The sequence below is a fragment of the Sinohyriopsis cumingii genome, chromosome 9, assembly GCF_028554795.1.
Source record: "Sinohyriopsis cumingii isolate HCF-2022 chromosome 9, ASM2855479v2, whole genome shotgun sequence".
NCBI lineage: Eukaryota > Metazoa > Mollusca > Bivalvia > Unionida > Unionidae > Sinohyriopsis > Sinohyriopsis cumingii.
Genome location: NC_142969.1, coordinates 20,697,935 through 20,711,552, shown reverse-complemented (window position 1 = coordinate 20,711,552; position 13,618 = coordinate 20,697,935). Strand labels below are relative to the sequence as shown.

Below are 13,618 nucleotides of genomic sequence, written 5' to 3'. Positions count from 1 at the left end.
TGATATTCTGTTCCGATATTGAGGGCCTCATGAATGCTTTAAAAATCACTCATGACCCACAAGAATGGAGACTATTTGTGGACTCTTCGAAACTGAGTCTCAAGGCTGTGCTTTTGCACAATGGAAACATTCTTCCATCTATTCCAGTAGCGTATGCTGTCCACATGAAAGAGACATACGATAACTTAAGGCAGCTACTGAATTCCATTGAGTATAACAAGTACAGCTGGCACCTCTGTGGTGATTTGAAGGTAGTTGCCCTTTTAATGGGACTGCAGCAAGGATATACAAAATACATGTGTTTCTTATGCGAGTGGGATAGCCGAGCAAGGGAAATGCACTACATGAGGAAGGAATGGACTCACAGGCAGAATGTAGCCATTGGAGAGAAGAATATCCAACACCCAGCTCTGGTTGAGGCTCAGAAAATCTTGCTACCACCCCTTCACATCAAACTAGGTTTGATGAAGAACTTCGTGAAAGCCATTGACCGGACTTTGCCAGCATTCCGATACCTGCATGAAAAATTCCCTCGACTCAGCGAAGCAAAGATTAAAGAGGGAGTTTTTGTGGGTCCTCAGATTCGAGAGCTTTTCAAAGATGACCGGTTCAACAACTTGCTGGAAGGTGACGCGAAACAAGCATGGAATGCTTTTCGCCTAGTTTCTACAAACTTCCTCGGAAATGTTAGGGCAGAAAACTATAAGGAACTAGTAAAAGACATGTTGATGAAGTATAAGAAACTTGGCTGCAATATGTCTCTAAAGATTCACTTCCTTCATTCCCATTTGGATTTCTTTCCTTGCAACTGTGGTATTGTTAGTGATGAACACGGCGAACGTTTTCATCAAGATATCGCAACAATGGAACAAAGATACCAGGGAAAATGGTCCACTACAATGCTGGCTGACTACTGCTGGACACTCCTCAGAGATGCTTCCGAACAGCTGTACAAGAGACAGGCGAAGAAATCTAAGATGTAGTCAATGACTTGATTTTTTATAGGTAGGCTATTACAGTTGACCTTTTACTATTGGAATGCATTTCGTTATGTAAACATTAATTTCTTGCAGATTACAAAAAAACTAGAGCCAATTTTGCAATTTGACTGTCATATTCGTGTTCAGCACATAAAAATTGATAAGAATTGACTAATTTTATTTCAGTAACATGACTTTTGTAAAAATTTGTTGTCCAGTGTTATTATTATTATTATTATTATTGTTTTGCAAACAGAATCAAAAGTCCAGAAAGGTGAGCATATGTGTGATCCTTTGTAACTCTGTTAGTATTCATGGAGTGATCTTTGTAGTTCTGTTAGTATTCCAGAGTTGTCTTTCTTTCAGATCATGTACGATTACCCATTTGAAATATTCTCCTCTTTTCTATCCAACTTATACATTATCTGATATAACCACTATTAGCAGAGCTAGGTTTTTTTAGGATGTGCCTTAAGTGGACATTTTCTTTCTCTCTTTGCTGCTAATTTGTAAATTGACAAATATCCCATCTTATAACTCACAAGGTGTTATAACTTCTTCAACAACAGATATTAATTTGTAGAATTCGCTAGGTATTCATCACATGAAGCATATCCCTTTGTAGTATTCACATGGTATTATAACTTAATCACATGACAAATATCCCTTTGTAGAACTCACTAGGTGTTATAACTTCATCACATGACAAATATTGCTTTGTAGAACACACAAGGTGTTATAACTTCATTATACAGAAGATATGCCTTTGTAGAACTTGCTAGGTGTTCATCACATGACTTATATCCCTTTGTAGAACTCACAAGGTGTTATAACTTACATAACATGACAAATATCCTTTTCTAGAACTCGCAGGGTGTCATAACTTTATCACATAACAAATATCCTTTTATAAAATTCACAAGGTGTTATACTTTATCACCTAACATATCCCTTCGTAGAAGTCACTAGGTGTTAACTAGAGGAGCACAGTATTACTGGTACACCAGTTTACCATGGTATTTTTCTGGTGGTAGTACCACAGTTATTTTTCACTGTACCAGTATGTTGGTAGTTTCTGTAAGTAATGAATGTACGAAAATTGCTGAGGAATCTTGTTGTGACGTAAATGATATTAATTTTGTGTTTTCATAGCTCACGACAAAATAGTTAAACAAATAAATTAATTTTCATTTTATAAAATGGTTGTATATGTTTCAAAGTAATGGTGAATATTACAAGTATAATTTTATTACATACCCATTTATTGGTTACATTTATTACATAACCGTTTATTGGTTATATGTATTACATACCCATTTATTGGTTACATGTATTACATACCCGTTTATTGGTTACATGTATTACATACCCATTTATTGGTTACATGTATTACATACCCATTTATTGGTTACATGTATTACATACCCATTTATTGGTTACACGTATTACATAACCATTTATTGATTACATGTATTACATAACCATTTATTGGTTACATGTATTGCATACCCATTTATTGGTTACATGTATTACATACCAATTTATTGGTTACATGTATTACATACCCATTTATTGGTTACATGTATTACATACCCATTTATTGGTTACATGTATTACATACCCATTTATTGGTTACATGTATTACATACCCATTTATTGGTTACATGTATTACATACCCATTTAATATTACATGGCTGATCTAGCATTTGATTCAGATGTTCAATTTATGATTTACGGGGGATAATGGAAGAGTACCATAAGTAGTGACATGCTGTTTATGTGTGAGAGAGAGAGAGAGGGAGAGAGAGCAGATACTTTCTTGCTGAAACCTTGTATTGAACCTTTTAAAACTCCAGAGTTAGAAAGACTCTGGGAATCATAAATCAACATTTAAGGCATGGTTAGAAATGCCATATGTCATGTTGGGAGAGAACTTTACTCCATGTTTATTTCAGAGAGACATTCCACAATGTAAATTTTCTAAAATTCCAGACTTAGTTAAAATCAATGTTAGCTTCAGAGTTAAAATAATATGGTTTACAGATATTGGGTATTTTTAAGAAGCAAGTTTAAGTGGAGGAACTTTCAATTTGCCTATTAATATGACTGAGGAATGAAATTTGTTTATTAAATCTGAAGATAGATCCACCTTTACATTGCAAATGTTTTATCACAGAAGGAGTAACTGTTTTGAATATGATGCAGAATTAGAAGAATTACATCTTGTTACAATATTGTTAGTGAGACTTTCTTCATTATTGGGACACATGCTGGGAATTGTATGTTTCTTTACATTCTTAAATTCTTGCTACTGTTAAGTAGAAAATAAAGAGAAGAAAACAGGACAATATTATTTAGAATTTTCTTGGTAAAACATTCATAAATGAGTCTTAAAAATCTAATCCACAAGTTCGAAAGAGAATAAATCTTCATTTGTTTAAAATATTTGCTTAAGTTATCACCTTTAAGTTCAATGCATCAATAAAATCTTGTAAAGAAAACATAAAAAGTAGAGAGTTTAAAAGTACTGTAAAAAAATTACTGGTCCAAAATTTATATTCCATTTAAGAAGCAAGGAAAAATCAACTTGCAGATAACTTCAATTCGTATATCCTATACAATATTTGGAAACATTCAAGGCTAAAGACTAAATCACCATCGCAGCATTGCAGACAGACTGATGAGACAACTGAATAGGAGATATATCTAACCCTGGTTACATTTGACACATGGGAACTTTTTAGAGGTTGTACAATATGTTTCACAAAAAGCCAAATACCTACTTCATGTTTTTAAGCATATACATTTCAAAAAATTGAAAAGAATGTGTGTCTTAGAAGATGGTACGCAGTAATTCAAAACAACATGAGTGTTTCATTCTGAGCTGGCAAAAGAACATGATTGATATAGTGTCATACTGCCCCAACATAGAAGTCTGATGAATGATGGTCTTACAGCCCCTAATGTAGAAGTGTGCTGATTGAATGGTCATACAGCCCCTAATGTAGAAGTGTGCTGATTGAATGGTCATACAGCCCCTAATGTAGAAGTGTGCTGATTGAGAGTCATTGCAAGTGATTATTATGGATTTTATGATGTAAACAGTCATGAATTGCGGTGAATAAAGAAAACAATACAAAGGCTATCCTTTGTTAAGCTCATCTGTATGAAATAGAAGTAAGCTGTTGTATTATATCAGACCTCAGAATCCATGCAGGTGAGACCACATAAATGTATAAGCCCTCACCGAATGTCAGCCATTCTTTCTTCCTAGGTCATAGGCAGCAGTTTTTGGAGTGGGTTTAATAGCACCTGCCCTTGGTGTAGCAGTTTGGAGTGGGTTTAATAGTACCAGCCCCAGGTGTAGCAGTTTGGAGTGGGTTTAATAGCACCTGCCCCTTGTGTAGCAGAGGGTGGTTTGGGTGTCAGAGGGGGCTGTGTGAGCAGAATTGGTACATACACATTAGTTTTACATTCTTGGTGAAGTTTTTTGCATTTAGCTCAGAGTTTTTGCAGCCTGCATAAATACTGTTATACATGAAATACTGTTATGCATGAAATACTGTTATACATGAAAATTTACACATGAAATACTGTTATACATGAAACAGTTATACATGAAATACTGTTATACATGAAATACTGTTATACATGAAATACTGTTAATGCATGAAATACTGTTATGCATGAAATACTGTTATACATGAAATACTGTTATACATGAAACACTGTTATACATGAAATACTGTTAATGCATGAAATACTGTTATGCATGAAATACTGTTATACACGAAAACTTACACATGAAATACTGTTATACATGAAACACTGTTATACATGAAATACTGTTATACATGAAATACTGTTATACATGAAATCGTGAATCTCAATGAAGGGATGAATCTTGTTGAGTACTATACGCATATCACAAACTGTAGATCACTGTATTTCATGCTTCACTGGTTTTGGTTAAATTTGCTTAAGCATGCATATATTTCTCAAGCGCTGTTCATGAGATGATTATCAAACTATATGATTGTGTGCATCTCTCTTAGTACCATACATATACCACAAAGGAAGCTTGCTGTGACCTATGTTTCGCATTCTGCTGGCTTAAGTTTAAGTTTGCATTTAGTTCTTGACCTAAATGACCAAATAAGTTTTTAGCATAGCCTGGATATATACTGTTATATGTAGATTAATGAAAGTTGGTGACTTGAATCATCTCAATGAGTACTACACCCTCCGCAGAAGTAGGTTACTGACTTATATTCCATGCATCGCTGACTTTGGTAGAATTGTGTTCTAAGTTTATATCTCAAGCTTTATTTATCAAAGAATCATCAGACTTTTCTAATGTTTGCAATGGCTACTGGAGACTAGAGAAAGTAGAGGTGTGCCATGTAATCATTGATTTCACTATGATTGATTTAAATTACTAATTTAAAATGAAGTAAGATGCAGAAAATAAGGGACCTGATCATTTTACTGTGTCAGATGGGGAAATAACAGGAAGAGTTTTACAAGCAGGTCCAACTGTTCATGTTTTTGTTATCTTTTCCAAGCATATTACAAGTGATCATCACAAGTCATTATTGACATGGAAAAAGGAGTTAGACTTATAAATCAGGCAGTTTTTGCAAGACAAATAGAGAACCTGTGATGTAGCAAGCAAGAGAGAGAGAGAGAGAGAGAGAGAGAGAGAGAGAGAGAGAGAGAGAGAGAGAGAAAAGACAAGAACTGAAAAAGTAATTTGCTCACTTTCATATGGTACTAAAATTTGAGCTGATATCACATATCTTCATTAAAACTTCTTTTTGCCTTGTAGACCTATCCTGGAGGATTACAAGTAGCAGATTTTAAGTAGAACATGGTAGTATATTAGGAGATAAAGGTTTACAGTTAATAGGGTCAATGTCAACCATGCATAATTTGAAAGAACAGCATTTTTATTTTTGAAGAGTTATTGAGGATAATTTTGACTAAGGAGAAAGAATCTGATGTATTTATTTTCTTTATTTGGCTCATATATTGGAAAACTTTAAGAAATATGCCTTGATCATGCATGGTATTTTTGTAATTGTCTCTGATAACTTTTGTCATTTGTTTTCTTTTGATCTATCGATACTGTATTTGACTATAATTGTGATTGTAGCCATTTCAGATTATTTTACTCTTTATAATCTGTCTCCTACACTGTTATTTATATATTAGCAAGTTCTTTCTTCATTTGATTCCCTCCAGCAGATCCGGAGTTGTAGCTACTAGATACATCCTCATTACATGTTGTAAGAGATGACTGAATGGAGGCAACTTGTTGGCCATGGATTGTGAATCATGTTGAGTTGTGAAAGGATCCTGGTAGTTGAGTAAATGGAGGATCCCTGCGTAACAGCCTGATGTGACACTACTTTTTTCTCTGATATTTACTAGACAGGTGGTCACGATTTACCTGGTCTTGGCAGATCAGTTTGTCATGTCGAGCCCTATGAGATCTTTTTAACTTGTTTTTCTCACTCTTCTTTTGATCACTTTTGAAATCACCATTGCCCCTACACTTTAGTCCTTTGCTTTCTTTTTTTTCCCATCAGAAGACTTCCCAGAATGCAATTCTTCAGAGATAAATCAGGAGAAATCTTTACCTGCTGACTATACCACCTATGTATCACTGGCACTTGCAGAGTCCCCTTGATGGACTCTGTGGTGGGTGGGTGAGCATGGGTGATGAATATAATACAAAACATAATGAAAATAAAAACAAAAAAACCTAGCTTAAGAGAATTAAACCTCTATCAGACTCAGATGATAAACCATGTGGTTTGGAGTTATTATCATGCTTCATAGTCATTCAAGCCAAAGATACATCAGTACCACTTGCTGAACTATCACCATTTATAATCGAAAAGACTATATTTGGTCTATTCAATACACCAAAAAGTACTACAAAATTAAAATGTGTAGCCTGCTTGTGGAATATGAACAAAAAGTATGAATGGAAATCATCCGGAAAATCAAGACTTTCTTTGATATTCCCATGACCTCATTCACTCGCTCTTCACTGAATTCATCTAAAGGCTTGATTCATTCAGGCAAGTTGATGGGAGTCAATGATACGTAAATCATCGAAGGATTGAAGAATTTAAGTGTCATTGCAGTTTGTCAAATATGAATCAAACATAGAGCAAATTTGCAGGACACCAATACCATCATATGTACCTTCATCATATCAACACTGCCCAAGGTAGTAAAAGTTGGACCTTTGCAGGTGAAAGTTGAGGTGTACATACCAAATCCACTTGACTGCTTCAGGTGGCAGAAGTATAGTCACACTTAAGACAGATGCTCCAAAAGCCCTGTGTGTGGCCACATCGACTCTTCTCATCAAGAACCAGAGTGCAATGCCACCCTACATTGTACAAACTGGCAAAGATCACCATGCCAGCTCCAAAGCCTTAGAAACATACAAGCTAGATAAGGAAATTCAGATGGTGATGTACACCTCAAAAACCCCTTTCCTTACACCAAAAAGATGGTAGACTCTAAAACCTTCCTACATGGCTCAACCTTCTTAATGGTAGTAAAGACAAGTCCAAAGATAACGAATAAGCACCAACTCAAACAAGTCTACCGGTACCTGGTACAGCACATCTTCAAATGTCCCACATTATAAGCTTTCAACACCAAAATCACTATGATGTTTACTCTGATGACAATAATTACAACTTGACTCATATTTCTGAATCAGCTGGTACTTTATTAGACACTAGCAGGTCTGGTCTGTGATGTCCTTGGCTGAGTCTGCTCATTAGACATCAGCAGGTCTGATCTGCGATGTCCTTGACTGAGTCTGCTCATTAGACATCAGCAGGTCTGGTCTGTGACGTCCTTGGCTGGGTCTGCTCATTAGACATCAGCAGGTCTGATCTGCGATGTCCTTGGCTGAGTTTGCTCATTAGACATCAGCATGTCTGGTCTGTGATGTCCTTGGCTGAGTCTGCTCATTAGACATCAGCAGGTCTGATCTGCAATGTCCTTGGCTGAGTCTGCTCATTAGACATCAGCATGTCTGGTCTGCGATATCCTTGGCTGAGTCTGCACATTAGTCATTATACATTAGCAGGTCTGGTCTGTGATATCCATGTTTGAGTTCTGTGTTACACAGGATTCAGTCTGCTGGTACTTCATTAGAAACTAGCAGGTCTGGTCAGTGATGCCCATGGTCATGTCTGTGTTACACAAGATCAGTTGTCAAGTCCCTTTCCTCTCCAAGCGTTTTTGACCAAATAAATAACATATCAAATGATTAAAATTTTTGTGTAAATTCATACTTAATGCAGGGGTCACTGTAACATGTTTTTTTATTTTTGTTTTGTTTTATTTAAATTTTGCTCAGATGTCTGTTGCAGCTCTTTATTTGTGTAATTTTAAGTGTTTTCTGCATGCCATTGTTTGGGCTTGGCTTTACAGTTAGACCACTGTGCAGTATTTTAAGTTGTTTTTGCTTTTTAGGTTGCATTTTGATATATAGAAAGTTTTATCTTGGTTTTCAGGTACTGATTTAAATTGACTTACATGAACAGCACCTACATTTGTGTTATCTCATAGTTCCTTATGAAATAGAATCGACATGCCTCTTAATTATCTTTACACTGGAAATAACCCTTCTAAAATAGTATTCTCTGTATAGCAAACCAATGAGGTGTTAGGTGGAACAATATTTCATAATACATATTTAGATTAACATTATAATCAACTGACTTGCCCTTCTTCAGCTACCACGTGTAAATATGAGTGGACAAATGGAATTTTCAAGCCCTGTTTATAACACCTCAGCAAGAAAGCAATATTTTAAGAAATGTAGCTACATGTGCCAGTTAGAGGGTATTTTCTTGTTATTACTGTTTTATATTATTGCTTGAGTCTGTTGTTGTAGACATATAATTGGTTAGAAAGACTGCCCTATCCTGGTCCTATATTCATCTAGGTCAAGATGAAACATTAAGTCAAAATCATTCTGTAACTTTATTGAGAAGTTAGTTAGAATCATGGCAGATTTATTCAGAAGTAAGTTAGAGTCATGGTGGATTTATTAAGATATTTTTTCATGTCAGATTTATTCAGAAATTAGAATAATGGCAGATGTATTTAGAATCATGGCAGAGTTTTTTCAGACGTTAGAATCATGGCAGATTTATCGAGAAGTTAGAATCCTGGCAGGTTTATTCAGAAATAAGTTAGAACCATGGCAGATGTATTCAGAGCCATTAGTTAGAATCATGGCAGATTTGTTCATAACAAAGTTAGAATCATGACAGATTTATTCCGAACCAATTTAAAATCAGCAATTGTATTCAGAAATAAGTTCGAATCATGGCAGGTTTATTCAGAAGTCAGTTAGAATTGTAGCAGATGTATTCAGAACCAAGGTAGAATCATGGCTGATTTATTTAGAAGTTAGCTAGAATCATGGCAGATTTATGTATTTTAAATCTGAGCAGAAGTGCTTTGCTTGTAAAGTTCCATGAATTATGAATATGGAGCCCAGTGATTTCTATTATAAAATTTGTACAAGTAAGGACAATGAAACTTTATAAAATATCTATGATGTCTTTTCCTCCACAGAATGCCACGAGTACAACCAGCCTCGCCATGCCAGGATTTCAGATGGTGCCATTTGATGTGTCCAATCTGACATCCATCTGGGAATTTGTGTCAAAAGGGAATGGGATTAACGTCAGTGGTGTTTTAGAGTTTGTCAAGGAGAACATAGAAACATTTCTTTCTGTAAGTTCCTTGTGACATAGGTGTATGTGTTTGTTAGACTTGTGTGATGTTAAGAAAACTAAATTAAACCTTTCTAAGTGATGCAAACCGGTGTTCTTCACATAATGTGTCTGGAGTCTGGAACACATGATATAAATCCAGATGTGAACAATTATCTCTTGGATGGTACTTGTGTCTGGAGTCTGGAACACATGATATAAATCCAGATGTGTACAATTATCTGTTGGATGGTACTTGTGAACTATTGCAAGAAAAGTCTGTTTTTAAAACTAACAATAATTAAATTCAGACCTGATTTGGAGTTTTACTTGCAGTAATGTTGTGAAAATTAAATATAACTTTATAAATCAAAGTGCTTTAGTAAATTACAGTTGGGCAAATACAAAAACCAATATTTCTTGGTGTTTTTATTCCATTTAATGAAAAACTTTATGTGCTTCCTTGTCACTCTTTGTGCACACATATTTTTTTTTCCAACACAGTGCATTATCATGTTCTAGGACTGTGTATTATCATGTTGCAACACAATGTTCATTGAAACTCTTAAAACCAAAAACCCTTGGGACCCAAGTTGTTTTTTTTTTGGTGGGGTGAGAAGTTTTTAGTTTGCTGAGGTTTTTGCAAATGTGAAAAATTTGCTTTCTGAGACACTTTGTCCTCATTACATCAAACATCTGAGAAAAATGAAATACAGTACGTTATATAATTTTACTGTCTATAAGTCCGTTGGAATTATAAATGATAGTCCACAAGGGTTAAATATTCTGTCTAATTGACAATGTTCACAGTTCAAGCGCCTAACATGAAGAGGGTATGGAGCATTGCTTTTTGTTTCTTTTATCTTTTTTTTAAAATAATGTTACTTGTGTTAATGACTCCATTTCTTGTGCCATTGCCAAATAATGGTCATCCTTAGCAATCACTAAGTTTTTAATCTCATTTATAAGCTCTAAAATTTCATATCACTGCCAGGTGGCTCTCTACACACACCAACGACTAAGGTATTATCATGTTCCAACACAATGTATTATCATGTTCCAACACAATGTATTATCATGTTCCAACACAGTGTATCATCATGTTCCAACACAAGGTATTATCATGTTCCAACACAAGGTATTATCATGTTCCAACACAATGTATCATGTTCCAGCACAATGTATCATGTTCCAACACAATGTATTATCATGTTCCAACACAATGTATTATCATGTTCCAACACAATGTAATATCATGTTCCAACACAGTGTATCATGTTCCAGCACAATGTATTGTCATGTTCCAACACAATGTATCATGTTCCAGCACAGTGTATGATCATGTTCCAACACAATGTATTATCATGTTCCAACACAATGTGTCATGTTCCAGCACAATGTATGATCATGTTCCAGCACAATGTATGATCATGTTCCAGCACAATATATCATGTTTCAACACTGTGTATTATCATATTCCAATACAAGGTATTTACATATTTAAACATAATGTATTTTCTCACCCATGCGACATAGAAATCTACCTGTTTTACTAACCTTACTTTTTCTATCTCAGTCTGGTTATCTCAGACCACCTGTCATCTCAGTCATGGTGTCTATGTGCTAGGAACTACTTTTAAAAAGAAACACTCATTGTCTTCAGCTGTGCCTGTCGGAGTTGTTATAAAATCCAACAACAACAACAGATAAATAACAAAAAGAAATTAACTCATAGAGCAACTTAATTTCTCTCCAACTTTGATAACACCATACAGAACATTGACACACACACACACACACACACACATGCAAAAGTAAAAGTGTTGCTGCAAATAAGGCAACAACCAGGAATTTGTTATGTCAGACTGGTTTCTTCTAACTTTGTCAAAAACCCACAATCTGCCCCATTTTAATCGAATATAATAATGTGATTGCAGATGAAAACTCTACCAACCAGAGTAGATCATTCATCAGTCCACATGCTATTCCACAAAACGATTTCCATATAGCATATCATTGCACTAGTGATAGCAACACTTGCCATATTTCCAGGACAGAAAATATAAATTTTCAAGAAAGTAATGAATTAGAAATTTCCTGATGTCACTACATACTTTGTTAGAACTGTATCCAGTAGGCATACTGTACTACAAAGTATTATACCATCACTTACCATCGAACATTTTCCAAATTAGAACTGATGAAAGTTGAAACTTAACTGTATAAAGATAATTATTTATTGTCAATTCCATATGACATCCATCAATTAAATGTGATAACACATTAATAATATCAAATGATTTTATGTTTCTGTTTTTTTATGCATAAAACTTGGGATCGACAGGTCAGACCATTGCCCTCATAACATATTCATCTTAATGTGCAGTATTTGGAAAACAAAAGCACATGACTCAAATGCTTATAATGCAGAACTTTCAACACATAACAATTATAACTTTTTCTTTATTTTTCTTCTTCAGATTTTCATAAATGAGTACCAAACCTGATGACCTTTATACAGAGTTAGAAGCAATAATAGTACCTGATGAATACTGCATCTGTAATTGGTAACACTGTCATGCAAAAAATATGTCACTTTCATCAAATTTTCATGCATGAGCGACTTCTGTCTTTTCAGATTTTTCATCATGTCCTCAGTTTCTTAGACCCTATTTCACCCATACTGACCAAAGTTAGCACATGGATGCATTGCAGTGAGATTTACTCAGTCATACCTGAACTGGTCACTGTAACCTACTTTCAGCCATTTTTACGGGTATTGTGTTGGAATTTTGCCAAAACCAGCCAAGGTTGTTAGTCATGGCATATCTCTTAGCAAGGCTTTGAATTCCATAGCCTTTGCATCAGTCCTCAATACCAGTTTGTGTATTATTGGATACTCCATTATGCATCTTTCAGTGAGGTCATTTATGTTTACAATCAAATACCTTTTTTTTAAATACATACATTTATTGGAATTCCTGTATTTTCAGGTATTGGAATCTATCTGGTTGGTGTTGAAGGGAAACATGAATCTGGTGCTCAGTGTATTGACATCAGTACTGTCCCTGGTGTTTGGTGGGGGAACTGCGCTGCTGAACTTTGTGTTGTCATCTGTAAGTACATATATATTGTAACAATTGGAACTTCACTGCTGCACTTTGTTATTATCATCTGAAAGTACATATCTAGTGTTTGGTGAAGGAACTGCACTACTACACTTTGCATTATCATCTGTAAGTACATATCTAGTGTTTGGTGAAGGAACTGCACTGCTACACTTTGCATTATCATCTGTAAATAGATGTAAATGCATTAATTCATTGGGTGGAGTGCTCTGTTGAACTTGGTATTGTCATCATAGGTGTATTAATTTTGTGGGGAAATGCTCTGTTGGTATTGTCATCATAGGTGTGTTATAATTTAGTGGAGGTAGTGCTCAGTAGAACTTGGTATTGTCATCATAGGTGCATTCATTTAGTGGAGGAAGTGCTCTTTTGAACTTGGTATTGTTGTCATAGGTATATTATAATTTAGTGGAGGTAGTGCTCAGTAGAACTTGGTATTGTTGTCATAGATGTATTAATTTAGTGGAGGAAGTGCTCAGTAGAACTTGGTATTGTCATTATATATGTATTAATTTAGTGTGGGAAGTGTTCTGTAGAACTTGGTATTGTTATCGCAGGTGTATTAATTTAGTGTGGGAAGTGGTCTGTAGAACTTGGTATGTCGTCAAAGCTGAATTAATTCAGTGGAGGAAGTGGTCTGTAGAACTTGGTATTGTTGTCATTGTTGTATTAATTTAGTGGAGGAAGTGCTCTGTAGAACTTGGTATTGTTATCGTAGGTGTATTAATTTAGTGGAGGAAGTGCTTT

At 35.1% G+C, this 13,618-nt stretch overlaps 1 protein-coding gene across 2 annotated transcripts in view; it reads left to right on the top strand.

The window, feature by feature from the left end:
* LOC149791360 (transmembrane protein 245-like) overlaps positions 1–13,618 on the top strand; it is a 71,073-nt gene that overhangs the window by 39,981 nt on the left and 17,474 nt on the right. The window contains exons 10-12 of one of the 2 annotated variants that reach the window (XM_089969903.1): positions 1,237–1,254; positions 9,604–9,765; positions 12,737–12,859. In XM_089969903.1, coding sequence (XP_089826029.1) covers positions 1,237–1,254; positions 9,604–9,765; positions 12,737–12,859 — 303 coding nt within the window. The remainder of the gene's footprint in view (positions 1–1,236; positions 1,255–9,603; positions 9,766–12,736; positions 12,860–13,618) is intronic. The other variant, XM_089969904.1, reaches the window with a different exon arrangement.